The sequence below is a fragment of the Dromaius novaehollandiae genome, chromosome 1, assembly GCF_036370855.1.
Source record: "Dromaius novaehollandiae isolate bDroNov1 chromosome 1, bDroNov1.hap1, whole genome shotgun sequence".
NCBI classification, from domain to species: domain Eukaryota; kingdom Metazoa; phylum Chordata; class Aves; order Casuariiformes; family Dromaiidae; genus Dromaius; species Dromaius novaehollandiae.
Genome location: NC_088098.1, coordinates 173,195,201 through 173,217,577, shown reverse-complemented (window position 1 = coordinate 173,217,577; position 22,377 = coordinate 173,195,201). Strand labels below are relative to the sequence as shown.

The window sequence follows — 22,377 nt, the reverse complement described above, 5'->3', positions numbered from 1 at the left end:
GAATCACAAAGGGCAGTTAGCTGTAAATGAAGAATTGCCATAGTATTCACAGACTAAAGATTATGTGTTCTTACGTAGGTTACACTTCTCGAAGTTCCCCTTTGAGTCCACAGTCATCAATAGACAGTGAACTGAGCACATCAGAGCTGGAGGATGATTCCATCTCCATGGGATACAAACTGCAGGACCTCACTGATGTTCAAATCATGGCTCGTCTACAAGAGGAGAGTAGGTGGCTCTTTTCATAAATGTTTTCTAAAATAGTCTCAGGAAGATTTCCCATAACAGCCAAAACTGCTAATGTCTGGCCTCAGTCAATTAGATCTTTCTTAAAAAATGTGGCCTCTTGAATAGTAGGTAGAAAAACTCCTTTAACTTTCAAGGAGAAGGTGTGCAAGTTGTTGAGTTCAGGTTAAGGGTATTGGATCTTTTAAAACTTGATCCTTATTGCTAAATCCCAACTGGTAGCTCCATACCCATTGAGTACATTTAGGTTTAGCTGTTTTATAGTGTCTTACCATATTAATTAATATTAGTTTATTTTGGGGGAAGGGAGAAGCTGAAGCATCCTTTTCATGCATACCTTTAATGAAAAAGTTAAAAATAAACAGTTCTCATTTTTGCTCATACTTTGAATTGCTCAATTATCAAGTGAATTTTGAAATGAATTCCCTTTTAAATCCTGAATTGAGACATTTAAATTGAACAGTTTGTTTGAGACTAGTGGTTATGCACAAATCTGAGCCCAGAAGCTTGTATGACATAGATTACAGGTTGGCTTGATAGAAATTTATGGAAAATATCTTTATTCATAAATAAAAGACATTTTGTTTAGAAGTCACTGGGACAATAAATGCAGTATCTTTCTGCCTTCCTGTTAGTGCCAAGCAAGACATAAAAGAGGAAATGATGAAATAAAAACAAGAGAAATTCAGAGATGATGACTGAAGGAAACTGGAAGATAATAAGTGACTAAATGGAATAAAGATAAAATGTGAACAAGAAATTAGAAAATAGATCTGGCTGGAGCAACCAGACTGAACAGGCCAGAGTCACCACTTGTCAGCTGTTGAACTTGCTGAGAATCTGGTAGCACTAGTTATGTTTCCCAGGGAAATTAGCAATTGTGGGACTTTCCAAGATAGCTGCATTCTCAACTGGCAAATGTGTATGGTCAGAACTTGTAAAATTTCTGATGCTATGTGCAAGTGATAAGAATTCAAAAAAAATTAAATTTTATGACTATCAAAGATATGAAGTATTGTGTTACCTAAGTGACAACTGTGCTCTTCTTCAGAGTGAGGCTTAAAAAAGACTTCAGGTACTTAGCCTTTTAGGAAATCAGGTCATTGGTAAAATGGAAGGAAAAATACTGTTTTCCTTCTAGTCTATTTCAAATATAAATGTTGTATCTCATTTTTGTAGTAGCAGTCAGTGCAGAATATTTAAACACATGACAGTTGTTGGCTGTCTGCTTAATCCTTCGGAAGGTGGTAGTATTATGCGTGCATGCAGGCACACTCTCTTCATGTCCACGAATAGAAACTCCCACTTGAAGGGGAGGGGGGTGGAAAGCCCATTAAGAAATTTCCATTATGAAACCAAAGACATCTGTCAAAGCTGAGTGCTTTTTGTAACTTCATCTGAAGATGCAGTTATTCACAGCTATTCACAAAATTGCTCAGCTCTTGGAAATACGATCCATTCCAGGGCTGACTGAGGTGCAGTCTGGGAAAAGAGGGATATACAAGGGCTGTGGGTGCTTGCCTCTCACTTGATCTGAAGCAAACAGGCTCTTTGGGACAGTGCTAATAGTAGGATAGTTTTCAAAACTTGGCTTTCTGAGAAAAGGGTAGTGAAATACATATGTATCTAACATATGAGAGTGTTACCACTAAGCCTTTGCCATGATACCAGATGCTACCAGGAGTTAATTCTGGTTCAGGGAGGTTGGAGAGCCAGAACATTTACATGGAATTTATGTTTAGCAAATGTCATTGTCTTGTTAGCATTTTGTTGCATTACCGTAGAAGTATAATAGCAATAATTTAGAATAATAATAGATGAGAGTTAACTCTTCTAATTTAGGGTATTTAAAAGTTAAATACTTAATATTCATGTAGTCTTTTTGTTGGCAGAGAAACGAGCACCTCCTGAGGGCTATTGATCTTATTTTGAGAAATATCTATGATAGCTCAGAAGAACTGCATTTTGGAGATGCCAGTCTTTTTTCTTTTTTTTTAATTGAAAAGAGTTCTCAAGAGAAGTAGATCAGACTTAGATATCTAAAAGGTAGACACCTAAAGTTAGATCAGATGAATTCTACTTCAGATCTTCAGCTTGCTAACACTGTAAATTGAGTTTTTTGTAAAATAATGTCTATTACTTGTTTAATTTGCAAGATTGAAGTGTATGCTAGAATTAAGCACTTAGCAGAAACTGAATCATCCTCTCCTTGAAATTTACAGGCCTTAGGCAAGATTATGCTTCTACTTCAGCATCTGTATCGAGACACAGTTCAAGTGTATCTCTGCATTCAGGAAAGAAAGGGACATGCAGCGATCAGGACTATGATTGCTATAGTCTTGAGGACGAAGAAGAGTTTGACCACCTCCCACCTCCGCAGCCTCGGCTCACTCGCTGTTCCCCCTTCCAGAGAGGAATTCCACACTCACAGACTTTCTCCAGTATTCGGGACTGCAGGAAAAGCCCTACTTCCCAGCACTTCCCTTCAAATAATTACCAGCAGCCGTACTATTCTCCTCAAGCCCAAATTCCAGAGCAACAACCAAATAGGATTAATGGAGGTGGGTTCCATGCTTTTCTGAGAAATGTTTTTTCCTTTGTTCCTCTCTTTGCAAAATGTCAGTACTATTTTAAAGATCAAGTTATGGCAACCAAGTGAAATGTGTTCAGGTTATGACAGCTAGACCATGAACTATGACAAGCAATTTAAATCTTTGTAAATAATTTTGACTGCATTATTTGAGGTATGTTGTTATAAACTAATTCACTACAAAGTATGATCTGTGATGTGGTCATGAAAGTTGTCGTTTCAATCAGTTCTAAAAGGCTGCAAGTATGAGCACAAGTAAAGAAGAAAAAGGAAAAATGAGCATCTTTTAGCAGACCAATAGTTATCTGGAAAAACTGGTCGGGCTTTTGAGCTTGGCCTATGTATGTCCATCATGGATGTAGCAAAATACAAAATAGGGTTTTCAGATTTTCATTCTTAGCCTCATTCCCGTTCTTACTTCCTGACTCTGCCAGTAATATACGTACACTATGAATCGATGATGCTTATCACAAAGGTCGACACTCTGCTCTTCACTCTGATGGAGCCAAGTCTAGTAGGGCAGACTGTTGAAGTAGTGAGAGGTAGTGTCACTCCCAAACCACCTTGAGCCACTGCTGCTTTTTTCACTCCATTTGAGTTGTATTTCAGAGTCTCTGGAAGATATTTTTATTTCACTGCTTATTCAAGATTTAAGTTCCCCTTCATTGTTTCTGTTACCTTCTTTTTCATTCCTTATTGTGATCTTAATTTGTCCTCTCTGCTGCCTCTTACTGTCCTGTTCCTTCAGTCTGTTCTCCAAGTTAATTTGAGGTAATCAGTTTTCAATCAAGGTCTTGTTTGTAATATTACGGGTTATATCTCACCCTTGAGCAAGAAAATAAATGTGGTGTTCAAAATAGTTACTATTAATAGAGCGCCACAGGTATGCATATTGCTTACCTGACAAATAACACCTGACAGGGTGCTGCCAAAAGCACTTGCATTCAAAGTAAGACATGGCATGGCATTGTATAAAGAAGGCTGAGGTTAACATTGAGTATAGTGATGTGGACATTTGTTGGTACAGCATATGTGCCGTATAAATTTCAATGTTATTTTTCTTGTCAGTGTGATACAAGAATGGGGAAGCACTGAAAGGTTTGCAGAAAATCTGTTTGGGAGATAGAATTGAAGGGTATGTGAAATTCTTGATTCAGGAATGTGGGCAGGATGTGGTGCTGAAATCTTTTTATATGATTCCCTAGCTATTTTTTAATGACCCTTTCATGTTCCATGTCAGTGGAGCGAAAGCATTGGATTCCCACATGGAAACCTAAGGAAGTACTTACAAGGTACTAAAAATACTACCTAACAAGGAAGTGTGGCAAAGTGTCCTTTTCCCCTTACTCTCTGTTGTTCTCCTTCACCCCCCTCCTGACTTCTATTTAATAAGTGAAAGGTGACTGATTTTATCCCTTGCTTGACTTTTTTCTCAAGAAATTTGAGGTGTTGGATATCTGTTTGGTATCGTTCAGAAGATCAAAACACATGACTTCAGTTAATTGTTTTCTGGAATGGCTGGCAGCCCTATAATAGCTTGGTGCACTATGTCTAGAGGAAAATTATCCCTTTAACTAACTTCAGCATCTTTAGCATCTAACTCAGGCAGCAGTGATCAAAACAAATATTGATCATGAGAAATTTTTTACTTTGGCTGTGTTTTGTTGGCAGATGAGTAAATTTTTTGCTGTACTGAGTATATCTGAGTAGTATTATGACAATATGGTTTCATCACCACTTTTCATTATCTTGGCAACAATTTCATTGTCTTTCAGGAACTCCTACACTGAAATGGAGACAGACTGCAAAATAAGAATTTGTCTCAAGCTCAATATGATGGATAGTGTGTTTCACACTGTTTTTAGTATATTAAGGCAAATGAGAAGGGGGTGTGTGTGATAGATGGAGAAGCTTAACTAGTTGGTTACTGCTTTCAATATATGTGAAAAATACCATTCTTAATTAATCAAAATTGCATTTGGAGCATGCAATGCTGCATTCAGCCATTCCAGCAGTTTTTCCAAATCCCTTTTTCCCCATCTTCCTGAAAAGAGATCAGCAGTGCTCTTGTATGTATAGTCAGCAGTCTGGCCAATGGATCATCTGATCATTCACATCATAATCTCCATCAAAGAAAAGTGGCAAGTAAACGTTGAAGTTTAGTGCTCACTGAAGGGTGAAAAATGGTGTTTAGCAGCTTTGACAGAGTGTCTCTCCAAAACTTGGCTGTTTAGCTCAAATACAACTTTTTGCCTTTAAGAGCAGATGGTATCAGTGATGCTGTCCTACCTGATGTTAGTGAAGTGTTTGTTTGTTTAAAGTATATAATATCCTGGTTGAAATACTTATTCTAACTTTAGATCTGTACTACTTGTACAGTAAAAATGTGATGAAGATGTGATAACCTGGGAAAATCTGAATAATTTTCTGCGACTGTAATATTGGGTGCCTGATGAGTAGCTCCGACATGTTACTTGCTGTGGAACTGGATTAATTGTTGAAGAAAACAAATGGGAAAAGTAAAATGTTGACCTAGACAGGACATATCCCAGCAAACACTCAAGACACTAGTAGCCAGGTTCCCAATAGCTGGGAAGAGACAAACCCCAGCCATAATCCCTGTAACAAAGTTGTTTTGACAAGGCTGAGAAGAGCTTATTGCTGGCCTGAAGGAAAGAGTAAGGAGAGAGAACTGTCGGCAAATGGAGACTGGCACTCATGCTGATCGAGATGCAGGGAGGCATGGTTTCTGTGATTAGGAGTGGCGGCTGCTTCTTGCCGTTTCTCTTAACTGGGTTGAAGGGAGCTTGCAAAGGTCTAAGTAGACATGACTTTTGGTTCACAGCTCTAAATGCTTTTAGACTTTTTGAAGGATGATAATTATTGCTAGAATGCATTGTTAGTGTCAATATGCATGTATTGGATAGGATCCACCTTGCTGGTGAAGACATCTGCGTTTAGATGCTGAGATATATGTGCCCATATGTGAATGAAGGGCCCATTCAGCTGACCAAACAGAAGCACTTAGTGATGCATGAGATACTCTGGGGTATCTTGCTTGGCTTCACCATGTGGCAGTGCTTTTTGGATGTCTGAGTCCCTGGGGTACTTCAAATGGTGTTAGATATCTGTACATAGGCACCAAATTGTGTACTAGGTATCTATTCTATCACTATAACCAACAGTCTACTTGTTTTTCATTCACAGGATTACATTATACGTAGCATAGAGATTGATCGTCTGTATCATGTTTCTGGTGCTCTGATAACCTACTGCATATGCTTGGCATGTGAATACACTGACAGATGTTTCCCAGCTGTGTTTCAGGCCATAATTTGAAATTGCACATTGTTTTAGCTCGCTTATTTTAGCGAAGTGCTGCCTCATGCTGTTACTTTATTACTCTGCCCTGTTTTATTTTGCCTTATCTGGCCTTATATTTTAAAATACCATCCCACCTAGCCCTCGCTCTAATGCCCAGGTTCTTTTTCCTCACCTTATCCCACCCGTACATTGCCTGAATGAATGATACCTGACCTATTTGCAGCCAGACTCCAGCAGCTTGTTGTACTAAAAGGCTGATGGAAATGCTAGCGTAAAATGGCAGATGTGTGCAAGTGTAGATGTGTTAAGATGTGTTATAAGTGTATTTTGGGGCCAGCTGTTGCATAGACTACAGACATTCCCCTTAAACAACATTTTGTAGCAACCACCCATAGCGTGTGTATGCTGTGATTGCTTTCTAATAAGTTTTATTTCCAGTTCTGATGAATAACTCACTAATACGAAAATTACGCGTAAAACCTTATTCTTGTTTAATTGCATCCTCTCCTTAACTCAGCTGAATGTTGTGTAACTATGGGTTTCATCAGAAAAGTTCCATCTCTGAACATCGTTAAGGCAGTTTGTTTTTCAGGGGAGCAGCCACTTTATTTTTGTAATCTAACATGTTAGTGGGTTTAAATGGATCATTTAAAGATGACCTAGAGAGAGGCAGAAAGTGAATAGCTTTTGAGTAGCTGTTGCAGTTAGCTGAACTGAGTACATCTCAATTATCGTCTGTCTCGTAATTTAATATATCGACAATGGAAAGGTTTGTGTTTGTACCTCACTGCCCTTCCCCTGATTTGAAGAATTTCATGGTTAATGTGGCTAATTCTACTAATATAAAGAATATTTTATATTTAGTTATTTTTATATGAAAAATACTTTTATCACCAAATTTTGTAAAAACAAGCTGTTTTCTGCTTCGTGTTGTCCATTAGTGTAGGAGTTATTTTTAATTGTGACACAAAAATAATCTTTTTCATTTTAACTTAAAAAATATATATATTTTGTAATTTCTCTCTGGCCACTTTTTTTTTTTTTAATAGATGTTAATAAACTGTAGTACTGTGAAAACATCCAGAGCAGTCAAATCCAGGATAGTACAAGCTACCAAGAAGGAGGCTTTTCTTCTAGTAATCAGCCCACTTTCCAGATTTTCAGATAAACTTGTACTTGAACTTTTATCTTGCATATTATATCTTGGCAGTCTTATTTCATGTGCATTTTAAAGTGTCCATTGGTGTAATACCTGAAGATCAGAAACTTTGTTATGGAAAAATGATTCCAGACAAAGAAGGAACTTCTTATAATGCAGTAAGAACAGTCAGATGAAAAATACATCCTTTACTGAGTAGCAGTGTGTGCAATTTGATTAATTTTAATTTATATTTTCCCCTACCTTTTCATGATAATTTTTTACTTTTTAGCTTGGTTGATACCTTCAGGCTACAGGTATCATTCATTTCAAAACTTGTAGATTTATTTTCAGAAATTATTAATTATGGGCTACTTCATTGCTTACTCTTCTGGGAATACATTTTCTCAGGCAGAGTTTGATGAACATCATTGACTGTTGCAACACCCTTGCCTCGTTTTTTTGAAATATTTGTTTTAAGCAAACTCCAGGGAGATATAGAAGAGCAGCATTCTGGACGCAGCAAATCTATGTTTAGATATCAGTTCAGCATAGACTGACTTTGACTTGTGTATTTGTGGAGATGGGAAAAGGTCTTTTCTTGTCGATTGACTGGGCAGCAATGCTTTCCTGAGCTGAGCCTCTCTTTTTCAGTATGGAAGGGAGAAATGACTGTGACAAATTATTGTAGACTCTGTATTAAAGAAAAGGAGAAGAAATCTTTCTCAGTCACCTCTGAAATTTTGTTGAGAGTAGTGTTCCATGGGGAGAAGTCATGGAAAGATCATGGAAAAATCATTAATTTGCTTTAAGTATCAGTGGAGGGATATATATGCCTAGGAAGCCAGGGGGAGATGAAGTAGTACTTCTAAATAAAATGGAAGTGTTCAACATTGATGAAAAGCGGATATTGACAGTTACAAAGAATGATGTCTCCTGCTTGAACTGAAAGATTTATTTTTAGTTCTTAATTTGTATTTGTACTTTTATGTACTGATGTCTCTATTTTATCAACAGATGATTGCACAGACCTCTTATCAGACTCTGACGTATTTAGGATGTTATAACCATTAAAAATGTAATGCAGACATTGTACTCAGGTGTTTGAAGATGAGGAAGAGAAATGAATTTACAATGTATTACCATTAAAATGAACTTGTAATTGGATCTACAAATTTGTTAAGGATTTTGGAATGAACTCTGAATATATACATAATATAGAACATATTATTTGCAAATAGAAAAAAACATCTTCTGACACTGACAGGTTTTTTTTCTTTTCTTTAGTTTTTCCCTGACTTATTTGTGTGTACAGTACAGATAAGGCAGGGTTGTATTTGCAGGGATTGTGTGAAGGATTTAAATATGTGTAAGAAATTGCTAATTTTGCTTAAACGGAAGTATAGATTTCTCTGAGAAACTAATAGTTCTAATTCATTGTATCACATTCCTTAACTATAGTGTGCTTTCTGCCAGGCTTGTCAGTCCCTTTGTTCAAATAAAATGTTGACAGCATTGTTGCAGAAAATAACAGTAAATGAATAAACGTGTTGTAAGACACTTCACTATAGGGTCAGCCTAAGCTGTCCTTGCACTTAGTCTTGTTCCTGCCCAGAGGCATTGAATGTCTGACCTCGATTTGGTGTATTTCAAATCTGGGCTTGTTAGTCCTTTTGAGTCCTGTTGAGTGTTAAACAAAATACCCATGTTTTGCAACACTTGAACTGAAAACCTGCCCCTTTTGTAGATCACATGCAGACTAATCAATGTACAAACAGTTGGCCATCCAATTGTAATCCTCCAGTATGTATTCCCATAGTTCACTTTAGGTTCTGTTTTCTTGGTGTCTGCTAACTCCTTCCTTCAGTTCTAGAAACCACTACCAAGTTTATATAAAACATTTTGGTATTTTAGCCTGATATGGCATACTGCCTGTTGCATGAGCAACATTTTTACATTTTCTAGAGACTCTTCTGCTCAAGAAACCTATTCCCTCAAACTATGGACCACTTCTGTGAGATCTGTAAGAATTGTTTGTTAGAGGCATTTATCCGTAATCAGGGACTGCCTCCGAGAAGCTGATAGAAGAAATGCTTCACTGGATGAGGCATTCTGGCAGAGAGAAGATCATATTTATCAAGAACCTATATATGAAAACCAAAGATCAGAATTTGCAGTCTGGCAGCCCACCAAGACCATACCTCTTCTGGTGCAGCTTTACTCCCAAGTTCAGAGTCTGTTTGCATGCTAGATGAGCATTAATCTTCAGATGAGGATAGTATTTGATCAGGAGAAAGAAAGAAAAATGATGCAACTGGGGCAGACAGTGACACTGCTGGAACCAGAAGATATAAGGCAGGTGCTGTCTGTTTTGGAGCCCAGCCAAAATGAAGTTGGGCCATAGATCCCAGGCTGACTTCCGAGAAGAAATGGCATGAGGGGAAAAAACTTCTTGGAAAAATCTGAACTGAAGCAACTGGGTAAGAGGCAAACTGCTGTCTTTACTGTAATTTTGTGGAATATTTTACAAAATAAGGGACCTGCTTTTTTACCAGTTTCTTTACTGTAGTGAGCAGGATCTGTGCTGTGGGGTGGTCTTTTCATGCATACTTTCAATTTAGGGCAAAGGACCCTACCTTTTCACAATTTCTAGTTTGTCCCGTGCTCTAGGCAATGTGTGATTCAGCACAGATGCCAAACGTGAAGAAAAAGTGTAAACATGCAGGAGGTGATTTATTGTGGATCACTCTGCTGCAGATATGTGAAACAAGGACAATTAATACAAGCTGAAGAATACTCATAAGTGACAAGCACATATGTGTCTATGCATGAACTATTCTAAGAAGCTGGTAATAACCACAAACAGATTAACTCCCTTGCATGCTTTGGTGCTTTTGCTCCCTTGGTGCTTTTATATGACTGCATCTTACTTAAACAGCCTATTTGTTTCAGCACAAATTTTAGTCTAATCTAAATAGTGAGTCACAATAACTTTTGATGCTTTAGAAGCTACAGATGCTTCAGAAGTTCTTAGCCAGTGTTAATATCCATATCTTTCTAACAGAGTAAACTGTAAACAAGTGATGATTTTTAGGCTTGTCACTGAAGCAGATTAGTGGGTAAGAAATAGCAGAAACTATAGCAGAAATTTGCTATGTTCTACATGGACCACAAATTGGATTTTTTAGCAAATTACTTACTTCCTTATCTCAGAATACATTGCAGCTCTTCTTCTTCACTCTTTTTCTCTATTAATTTTCTCATCAGGTTTAGGAGAGCAAAGAGCTTCTACAGAGGGAAGGTTTGCTTAGAAAAATATTTCTTTTTTCTTCTCAGAGATTTCCAGCAAGCTCATATGTAGCAATGTCTCTGTGGCCAGAGATAATGTTTAAAATCATGTAACATTCACCTTCCGGTTCGATCTGTCAAGCTCAAAGGAGCCAGTTTTTCACTTAAAGACAGTACATCAGTAAGACTCTTGCCACTGTTTTTTGGAGAGGAACAGATGACAGAACAAACTTTATTAAAGAGATGAAAGAGAATGCATTATCCGAGGACATGAAAGCAGCAAAAAGATAACAAGACAAGCATTTCTGTTTTTTTCCCAGGCACAGAACTGACCTGTTGTTTTCATTGCTTTTCAGGGCCATTTACCTCAGCAGACACAAGGACCCAAAAACACAAGCAATGGAGATGGTCTATCGATGAGAATCCATGGGTGCAGTAGGAATCTGTTGCTTAAGGACAGAGCCAGCAGCTGAGCAGTCTGCTGGAATGATAAGGGACTAACGAACAGGGGGCAGAAGTGGCCACCCCTGGATACGGATGAAATCCAAGCTACTTCCATGCCTTTTTTTCTACTGTTGTAGCTGTATTTGGTGGATAATTGTAGGAGTAGAATATGCCTGTTCATGGCTGATGCAGTTGCTGAGTGGTACATGGATAGTATTAGACAAAAGCTTATTTCATGCAGTGCTGTCTTCCCTACCACCATCCTGCTGCTCAGACCTTTTTATTGACATGTTAACCTAGGGTTTCATTACCTAGGGTTTCAAAGAATAGACTAGGTTTCCAAAATCAACAGCAGCTTCAGACATCCATCAGTAATATTGTTATTTGAGAATAAAATCTCTGCTTTTCCTAATGTGAAAACATCAGAGTTTCTGCTACAACTTAGGGTCATGCACCATGAATCCCATGCTGATGTTTGTGAGTTTGCTGCCACTGTGAACCAAGACTTGCATCACAGGAAGGCCAGTTTCTTTCCAGTTTGCAAAATCATAAGTATGTCAAGAATAGGGACATACAGCTATTTCATACTGGAAAAGCTTTATTGGGATTTGGCTGTACTCCAGTTTTGGGGATCTCAAACTTTGCATTCCATTTTCTTGCACTGAAATTCTGTCTATCACACCTCTTGTACTTACTGTTTGATTTCAAAAATATAAAAATGTAATGTTTTTAATTCATAGCAACATTTAATATTAAACTATTTTCTAAACAGTAATATTTTTCTATGTCAGACTATCTGTGATAAGTGAAAGTCAACCTTAGCTGGGATAAAAGGGAACTTTAGAACAGGTGTGCATGATCAACTGTCAAGGGCAAGTAGGCACTAGTAATAGGGAATGCGGACATGAGGATATTAGATATCCTGGACCCTTGAAAATAAAAGAATGATTTTGACTGTTTGTGGGATCCTATATGAGTTTGTATGACAAGAATGAGTCATAATGAATAACTGGAGTTGTAGCTTTGCTTAACTCCGTTCACTGGAGTTACATAGGCATCATATGTACTAAAGTTACGATTTTACGATAAAGTAGTGACTACAAATACAGTGTTTAGACAGAACTGTAATGTCACTTTTTCTTGCTCTTCAGTTATTAGCAGCTTTAAGTATCAGAGTTGGTCACGATGATGCTAAATAGGATATATATTTATATGAGCTGATTAATAGAGACTCCTAACTCAATTTGTTGCTATTTTGAATTGAACTTGCCCTGTACGGGCTTAGGTGGATACAAAACAGCTATTCCAAGCTGTATGTGTGATACAAGTGACATCCTTGTGCATAAATCCAAAACTGCAATCTTGAAATGCCCTGCTTGCAACTGAAGAGAGTAGTTGTAGCTGCCTTTTACAAGAAAAGCATACCCTGGCTTACTTTTGCAGTGGAACAACTGGAGGCACATCTGTACCATGCACTGGAATGTGCTGCAGGGACTCTTAAGCTAGTGGACTCCACACTGACTGTGGACCAAAAGTGTAGCTGTGTCAGCAGAGCACAATACTTGCGTTAAAGAAGGTGGCTAAGGGGCCAGGTTTAATGTTACTATTAATGGTAATTTAAAGACTGACCTGTTACCTCCACACAGTGTTGCCTTACTGAAGTCACATCACAGGAGGCAATTCAAACCAGGTCATTCAGTGTGTGTCTTTCTGCCTCCATGTCTTTTCTGGTTATACAGAATTCAGTCACCCACTTTTCTCTTCCTTTGACCCAGTGCCAGAAGAGGCTGAAAAAGCTTTGCCTTAGATTACCTAATGCTGTTGTGGTTGAGACATTTTGCTCAGATGTCAGACTTTGTTTCAACTTCTCTCTCTAAATCAGGTAGTGTGAGGGATTACAGGCATCTTCTGATCTCTTAGGTATTTGCCTTAGCTGTTGAACATGCCCCCAAACATCTCATTTCCAGCTTTTGTTTTGTGCAGGGCCTTATCCTACAGGCCTGCTCTGAAAATGCCCGCCAAATCAGGCACCACAAGTGGGATAGGAGGGAGAACACCAGATTTGAAAATCCTGATGTCAACCCAGGGCTGCAAGCAACTGAACAGCATCAAGACTTAGCGGGTTTTGTGCATGATCACCTGCAGAAACTTAGATGCCCAAGGACTTAACATGCTGATAAGGTTAGGTACTGAATGGAATTTTTTAGCATCTCATTGGCACCTGAAAGCTAGACTTAGTCACTTCGGATGGATTCATCTCACCTGTCTTTAGACATCCACGATGCGGAAACCTGCATCAGACTTTGTCACTGCAGCCTTGCTTTTTATTCACTGAGAAGAAATAGGCACATTTAGGGCATGATTCATCTGACCTACTTTATACATTTACATGAAACTCATCCCTATTGTGACACTTTCGTGTTTAAATCCTTGTGATACCTAAAATATGTTGTCTAATGATGTCTTTAAAGTAATTTGTAAATAATTATGCTATTACAATAGTCAGAAGGGTTTAATTAGTGGGATGTCAATGATGTATTCATATTCTTCCTATGGAGAAAAACCTTCCTTTGTGTTTAAGTAATTTAGTTGTAATTCTGATTTTCTACAGAAATTATTCAGTGTCTTCTTGCGTTTGTTGGAAATTCTGATATGTCTATGGATGTTGTGCTCTTTTGCTTCAGATAAACTTCGAAGAAGCATGCCTAACCTAGCTCGGATGCCAAGCACCCCCACCATTAACAATAATGCTAGCTTTGCTAGTTCTCCAGTCACTGTGAGGAACAGTCAGAGCTTTGATTCCAATTTACATGGAGCTGGTAATGGAATTTCAAGGATGCAGTCATGTAGTAAGTACCTAAATTCTTTGGCTCTGCACAGGGAACTGATAGAGTTGTAAAATACATGTCCCAGTCACTGATCTTCTGCTTTATGAAAAATTAAAAGAAGGCTTTGTGTCCCTTTTGCACTAGATTTTAATCTAGCTCAGGATTTTCAAAGTTTTTACTTTGGAAGGCAAATTCTGGCCAATCTTGTTATGCAGCGTTGAGTTTCATCACCTCCTTTTTTCTCTGCTCATTCATCTTGTACCAAACAAAAATAAGATAACCATAATCATTATTATTACTAGTAATGGGATAGAAGCACCAATAATGCAATTAATTCACATAAGCTTACATTTTTAGCTTTGGTATTGGATTTTAAAATGTTGCTTTTATTAGTAGTTTACACAGTGCTGTTTTTACAGTATACTGTATAAATATCATCTTAAAACACAGGACCTCTTTCCTGTTGAAACTGAGCCACTTTGTTCCAAGCAAATGTGTTAAACAGAGAATCCTCAAGTATAACATACCTGTTGAGTGGGGGAATTACTCTGTAATTGGTTTATTAAGGTGGCTTCTGGAGTGGGGGGAATGTTGAATATTGTTCTAGTGGATGTTGAATCATTAATGTAGAATGTCAACAAGACAGATCAAGAGCTGAATCTACCTTTTATAGCACAATGGTTGAAGTAGTCTAGCAGGAAAGGAAAAAAGTGGATTTCATTTGACACAAGCAAGAGGAAGAATTGAATGTGTAAATCTTACATCCTGTGAGATTTTAGGAGGGAGAAAGTGGCAATATGTTTTCTTGTGGGTGTTTTTTTTTGGATCTGGGCAGAATTTACAAATGGCTTCAAAATGACTGAACTGCATTCTTTTTGGGCACATATACTTTACTGTTGGATTTATTATATTTATTTTTTGCCCAGCTCTATTAGGAGAATGGAAATACCTGTTCAGGTTCCCGCTTTGAATTTGCATTGTAGTCTGCTGAGGGTTTAATTTTATTTACTGTTTTAAAAATACTTTTATTCATCTATATATTTGTGTGTGGGTATACATATATATGTATGTGCATAAAATGTGATTTTCTTAAGCATATTTACAGGAAACATTCCTTACAAGTGTCTATGTTGTTTTTTTAAGAAGGTTTGTTATGATAAGAATTCTGTAGCAATATATTGCTAGTATTGTTTAATTGAACCACACGACTGTATTCTCTCCTGTGTCTTTGAATGAAATTAAGATGCCCTTTTTCAAAGGCGTGAAACAGAATTGGCCTATGTGTGGTTGTTAGTTTAAGTGCTTGAGGCTTTTGAGAGTTAGCTTTTGATACGTGGCCTCTGAAACAGATGCGTACCTGATGTACACCAGAGGGCAGGATTGCGTAGACAGTCTCTATATAAAGCTTTTGGAACTGGTAGTGTTGATTTAAAATGATAGTTTACATAACATCCGTGGAGTGTGTTGTTTTACTGGGACCTTTTTATAGCCTTTTGGTTGTTCTTACGTATAAAGCTTAGACATCTGTTATGTTTTATAATGCTTTAATGCAATGTTCATTAAAAAAGAACTAGTTATTACAAGCAACTTTACAAAAATCTAAGTGATCTAACTAATTAATTTATATCTTCAGCAATTTCTCCTGTTTAAAGATCTAGCTGGAATGAAAATGGGTGGATGACAATAGATGGAATTAGTTTACCTGTAATGACTAATGAAACCTCTTTGAGAGGAGAAAGAAGGAAGAATAAGGGGTGGGATATTTGGTTGGTATGGGGATGGCATAGAGTTTATTTTATTTTTTATGCAGTGTTATTGGATGCAGTATTGGATGCAACAATTTTTTCAGTAGTTTATAATTAGCAAGTAAATTGCATAATGGATGTGTCTATTCAGACCTGTCTAGAAATGAAAATTACTACATGGCCTCACCTGTTGCATACTGACCTTGTTTCTTCCTTTCATACCACTCTTTACAGTTCCCTCACCAGGACAACTTCAACACAGAGTTCATAGTGTGGGACATTTTCCAGTGTCTGTTAGACAGCCTCTTAAAGCTACTGCCTATGTAAGCCCAACTGTACAAGGCAGCAGTAGTATTCCTGTATCCAACAATTTACAGTTATACTCTAACACTGGAATCCCAATGCCAAACAAGACTGCCAACCAAGGGATTGTAGGGCGTAGTGCTCTTCCAAGACCGTCGCTGGCCATCAATGGGAGTGGCATACCCAGAAGTAAAATTGCACAGCCAGTTCGAAGGTAAGAGTTAAACATGCCGCCTTTCCTGGATGGCTGATTTTTGGCTTAGGTAGCTTTTTGTTCTCTTGAGTATGAAGCCAGGCTATAAAGGAGAAATGTTTCTAGCTCCTCATGGTGAGTCACTGAGCAGGTGAAGATGTCTCTCCACAAACAGTAATAGCCAATGCCTGCTGCTAATTCTTGGTAAAATGTGATACTTGATAAAATGTAATTAGATTTAAATAGGAATTGAATACCACCTGTCAGTAAGAGATCAAAGCAGATGGAAATCTCACATCATTTCCCTATGTGACTCACCTTCTTCAATACTTGTGTCAACTACTATTTCAGGGTAACAGGATGAGCATTTTTTTGAGAGTACCGAGATAGAGAGTTGCCTGCCCATTGTTGTAAAGGCTGTAGACTGTAAAAATGCACATTTTGACATTACAGGATCTCGAGGGAGGATAGTAAGGTCTTGGGTTGCAACCAACATCTTTTAAATTCCATCTGGGGAACAATAGGCAAACAGGAAATCCTGAGATATCATGTACTTGCAATGAGCTATACTGTTAAGCAAATGCATTTTTGCTTTTTGCAAGAAAATTTAGTCTCCAAATTATTTTTTGGTGTAAGCAATAAAATAAGCTTGAGGAAACAGACTATGATGTAATCACCTAATCACAGCAGGGAGTTGAAATAAACTCTTAGCTGTATATTCATATGATTAGTAAGTGATGAAGTTTCTCAAAGAGAAACTTCTGTCAACTTACATCAAGCTCCTCCAAATATTTCTTCCCTTTACATGCATCCTTCCCATTGCGAGGACCCACTGTGTGACCCCTTGGTTCTGTTTTGAGTGAGCTGTCACTAGTCCTCACCATTTTTCTTCTTTTTGCTTGATACTGGCTAGGTCCAGAATAAGTTAAATTGCTCACATTCTGTCTTCGGTTGAGTTACTCAGAGATTACACCAATGTGACTGACAACAGGTTTTGACCAGCTACCATGAAACTTTGACAAAGAGCTGTCAGGTTGCTTTTTTGATGAACGTTGTACCATGAGATTTGTATTATAACCTTCTTTGCTCTCTGCTGGAACTCTCTCTGTTAGAGTTCTTTATAGTAGAGGTTTTTCTTTCTTTTTTTCTTTGCTTATCTTCATGTTCTTCTGCAGAGCTCTTAAATCTTTCATAGCCGCATGTGAGAAAGACAGAGGCTTTCTGGGCCATGATGACTAGTCTCTTGCTATTTTTTTAACTTTTCATACAACAGACAATATTAAAGAAAAACATAAGTGAGAGTTTTCAGACGGTGAAATACTGTACTCTCAACACTGTTTTTATTAGAAGCTGATTCAAGTCAGTAACAAAGCTATTTTTAGTGCAGAAAATCCAGGCTCCTGTCTTCTCACCTTCAAATGTACCATTAGTAGTATCATATGCTGCCCTAGAGCCAGACCAGTGCTCCTAGAAGATAGATTGTGTTTGCACTTTGTGAATGACAACTTTGTAGGACTCTAAAAGCACTGACAGATTGCAGCTCAGCCTGGAGCTCTTTAAGACCCTGGTTTCATTTTGTTTTTTAATATGGAAAATAAAGGTGGTTTCAGTTCATATGTAATTTTCTTGGAAGAAATTCAGCCATGAGAGGCACATTTCCTCAGCATTGGTTTTGTCACTGTGGTCATTTCTAAGGAATGGCATTTCAGATTATCAGTTCAAGAGTCTAGCTACTATTAGTAGACTGAAAATTAGACAGTGTGTTTAGTCATAACTTGATTAAAAGTAGATTTTTTTTAAGTAAATCATATATTCAGGAAGAATTGCACATTCAGAGCAAAACAGTGTCTTCATTCCTGTGGCCAGACTGGTAGATAGCTAAGTTATTAGTATTTTAGAACCTTAAAATAGGTTGCTAGATACCTTGGATAGGCCCTCAGTATGTGGAGCACAGGATCAAACCCTTGAGGGAGTGCTTTTGATCATTTGTAGTATAAAATGGTAATAGCCAAAATAACCCATCTTGGCAAAATATTAATTGCTTTCCTCCTTGCCATCAGAGAGCTGCATGCATCCAAAAGCGGAGTAGAGACATTGTAAGGGACCCAGTCCATCTGTCCTTGGCCTTACAAGTGAAGTACTACTGTATTTTGGTGAGGGGAAGGTGGAAAGCATGCATTCTTCCAGTTGAATGAATCCACCCAGCCCCCCTTTCCAACTCCACGCTCCTGGCTTATTACAGACCTGCTTTCTTTCCTTACCCAGGAGCACGATTTGGGGTTGGCAGGACCTGCTTCCCCTAAAGGAAGGTGAGCTGGGAGCAGAGTGTGACAGCAAGGCAGTCCCACAGTATCCAAACCAGAAGAACAGAGCAGTGACAGTGACCAGGGTCAGTCCAGATCTCCAGACAACTCCACAGTGATGAGGCAGGTCCAAGATAAAGCCAGGAAGTGAAGTCAGAAGGTCGGAACCAGATCTGCGAGGTACCAGCCAGGCACAGGCACGGCTGCAACATAAATGCAGCTCCTGAGTGAAGGTGGGAGCCTTGCTTATTCCTGCTGCCTTGCATAGGAGCAAGTCACTGCAATCCAACTACCCTAAATTGATGATGGGAGAGTAGGAAGGGACTACTGACCACCTAAAACTCTTATCTCAGACTTTGTAGTATCATTTTGACAGCTTTTGCATCATTGACAATTTTCAACTCTTGAGTGTGTTTTCCTGTTTGCTCCCCTGTAACAGAAGTTCAGTTCTGGATAAGTAGCAATATTCTTACATTTATTTTCAATTTAGTTAATTCTTCTTTACTTTTCATCCTCTCTGTTTTCTTTTGAAGACTGTTAATCATACTTTCCTTCCTTTTCTTTCTGGAAAAAAAAAAAAGTGAAAGCAGCAGTTGTAGGTAGGTCACATTTTCTGAAAGAAAAGGCAGGTCACATTTTGTGCCTCAGGTAGCTGGTTTTATAGTAAAGGTAAGTTTAAAAAAAAAAAAAACAAAAAACATGGAATTGCATAAAAGCAGCTTGGTTAGACCACCCTAAATTGAACCATCTTTTTTAAATAAGTGCAGTTTTTTGGCCACTAGAAAAATAGTTATTGTAGAGAGACAAGAATCTGTTCTGGTTACCATTCTTAACTTTCTTGTTCTGTCTGCCTTACAACATAACTCTGCTTTCTTCCAGCCTAGGGCATTTGGAAAGGAGGGGAGGCATCAGTAACTTGCAGCAATTATAGCTAAAGGCAAAGATAAAAAGAGAAGGAACTGTAAAGAAGCTTGAGAAATCGTTTTATAAGAAACATTTTCACAGAATTGGGACAGTTTGTTTTCAGCAAAATATGGTGCAACTGAAACACAGTGGCCACAAATTGTAGGTAGCCCATCTAGCCACCAGTGACTAGCCTGTCTAGCCACCAGTGACTAGATGCTCTGACTGTTATGTCAGAGCTGAGAATTTTTTTCTTTAATTTGATTTGAAATAGTTACCTTGGTAGTACCTGCAAATTTGGAAGATGGCCAAGAAACATTTTTTAATTAGTCCATATTTATTAAGGACAGATGCAACCTGGGAGCGTGAAGGTGGTGGTGGTGGGGGTCCTGGAGGATATGATCTTTCACGTGAAATACGGCTTCCTTTGTCTTTTTTTTGGTCTGTTTAATACAGTTTTCTCCACCCTCCAAAGCCTCTTTCATCACTTAGCACGATGCGGGATGGGAATTGGAGAGATGGCTGCTATTGAGGAAGAATACCCAAGAACAATGGAAGAAAAATAATGTGGATTTCATTACCCAGCTGGCTGGGTAACAAAGATTTGGGAAGGGAGGGTCATACACTATTATTTCCCCAGAGATTTTAATATGTAAACATCCATAATGCAATGTCATTTTTAGAAAATGAACATCTTATTAAATACTGAATATTGCACTTAATCAGTTACCTGAACAGCTGCATTGTTATCAGACTAACAATGGCAGCATTATCATTTAGAACTGAAGGGAATATTATATGTGTGCAAAGTACCAGAATACTTCCTCTGAAACAACAACAGGAGATAGCCCTATTTTGATCAGCTTTGCCATACTGAAATTCTAAGATAGTTTTTTCAGTGTAAAAGAATCATGCATTTTATTTTGAATTGGGGGGGCCTACGTATGTGCTTGAATTTTTTTTTAGTGTTTCCAGTACATTTTATTTTGTATACTTAAGTTCATTTTAACTTGCCTGAACCTTGAACAACAAAGAGATAATTTAACTTTTCTGTGCCATAAATAATATTTTTGGGGTAATGTACTTTTTTAGCGCTAGGAACATATCTTACAAAAATGTACCACTGGCAATACAAAGCAGTATATTTATGTTGCAGAAGCACAAAAAAGTAGCATTCACTGGAAATTGCCATACAGCTGAGTCAGCATGGTTTTGTTGGTCTTTCACTATTTGTTCAATTGTTAATTTATTGTCACAGTGTTTTGTATTTAAAAAGGCAGCATAAGTCACATGGCAGTTACAAAGATACAGTGATCTCTAAAGCTGCAGTTGGTTTTCAATACTTTATTATCAAGAATAAAATTCTAATGTTTTATTAACAGTTGCTTATGGAAAATGAATGAGTTTTAATGTGAATAAATCTTTTTGATAGATCTTTTACAAAATCCAATTGCACTAATCAATGCTTTCTTATAATGGCATATGACCTAATATTTGATTACAACTGTGTATAGTGCTGTTTTGGAATGTTTCAGAAATAAAGAATCTATTTCAGCAATAATGCTGTTCTTGAGTGTGCAATGGAAACATTATCGGAATTTGGCAACTGACAGCTACTGAAGTTTTTATTACTTGGCATTTAGATTATGCTGCATTTTTGCAAATATATATCAAGTTTATCTGAAAATTTAGAAAAAAATTGTGTTATGAAGACATGTTTTGCATAGAAGATGGATAAATATTATTTTTAAATCAATTTTGTTACGGTCTCAAGAAAATAGTTCAATTTAACATCCAGGTTTTACAAGTACAAATGTCGTGACTTATAGTAGGAAACAGAGCTTGAATACAAAGTGAGTCCTTGGCCATGGATTTAGCCTCTGAGTTATGCTTGAGGACCTGTTGTCCTTAAAAAAGCCAACTAAAATAAAAAGCAAAGAAGAATTTAGTGATGAGTAAAACATTTGTTAAAGTGAGAAAAGATTGTATGGTAGTGCAGTAGTATCTGCAGCACACAGCTCGATACTGTTAACTGAGATAAAAGATTTATTTCTCACAGTTATGTTTTTTTAAAATCTGGTTAAAATTCATTTCTAAAAGACCAGAATCATTAAAGAAGGCATCAAGAAAAGTTCCAGCATGGAAATTCTCCCTGCACAGTAAGTCTTTTAGCATGAGTGCGTGGAACTCATTTTGTTCATCAGAAACTTTAATTTGAAAAAATTACTGCTGGTTAAAGAAATCAGTCATCTGTGGACAACTCTGCTTTCAGAGACAGTATGTCTCACGTACAGATTGATTGTGACAGGGAAGCAGAGCCAGCTCTGGTAGTGTTTTGATGTTTGCCTGTGACATGGAGGGCTAACAAACTCCAGAAGACGCAGGCAAATGATTTCACTTGGGGGCTGCTGATGTCTGGCATGACTGCTAAGGTAGTGCTAACCCAACCAGACTAAACTGACCAGTTTGTTCTGTGTACATACATTTATATGTATGTGGGTCCCAAATTAATAAGCTCTTCTGGCTTATGGTGCTGGGGAACAAGTGCAATCATTTTTGGAAGAGATGGTTGGAGACAAGTCTCAGTGGTTCGCTTCTGCTCATTGCTGGCCATATCAGGCCTGGTCTGAGTTGTCTCTTGATTGTGTTTCTTAGGGCCAGCATTTTATCCCCGTTTCTCCATTACTTGGGATATCATAGCTCCATGTTACTCTGAATTACTGAGATGGATTGCATCTCAGCTTGTTGATGGTAATAATGCAGCTGTACACAGGAGGGCAGTATATACTCTGAAAGTATTTTCTTTTTAGTAGCTAAAGCTTTTTTATCTCTTTTCCAGGCTTTTGGTTTAAACTCAGTGCATATGTTTCTTTCCAGTGTTGTTTACATGTGATGACAACCTGTTAAAGGAAGATGCCCAAATGTTTGTGATTTGCGTGTTTAAATTTCACACTACAAAATACGTTATGAAGTGGAGAATCAAGCAACTCTTAAAAAAAAAAAATGCAGTTGTTCTTTTTTTTTTTTTTTTTTTTTCCCCCCCTATTACTAATTGTTCTGTTCTCTTGTGAT

At 37.7% G+C, this 22,377-nt stretch overlaps 1 protein-coding gene across 4 annotated transcripts in view; it reads left to right on the top strand.

Annotated features, from left to right (window-relative positions):
• The window catches only part of SLAIN1 (SLAIN motif family member 1), a 47,914-nt gene extending 27,230 nt beyond the window's left edge, over positions 1-20,684 (top strand). For 2 of the 4 annotated variants that reach the window (XM_064504728.1, XM_064504727.1), the window contains 5 exons: positions 79-228; positions 2,469-2,807; positions 13,715-13,879; positions 15,838-16,120; positions 19,762-20,684. In XM_064504728.1, coding sequence (XP_064360798.1) covers positions 79-228; positions 2,469-2,807; positions 13,715-13,879; positions 15,838-16,120; positions 19,762-19,837 — 1,013 coding nt within the window. In that variant the 3' untranslated portion in view covers positions 19,838-20,684. The other 2 variants (XM_026120877.2, XM_026120879.2) reach the window with 1 other exon arrangement.
• The last annotated feature ends 1,693 nt before the right edge of the window (positions 20,685-22,377 follow it).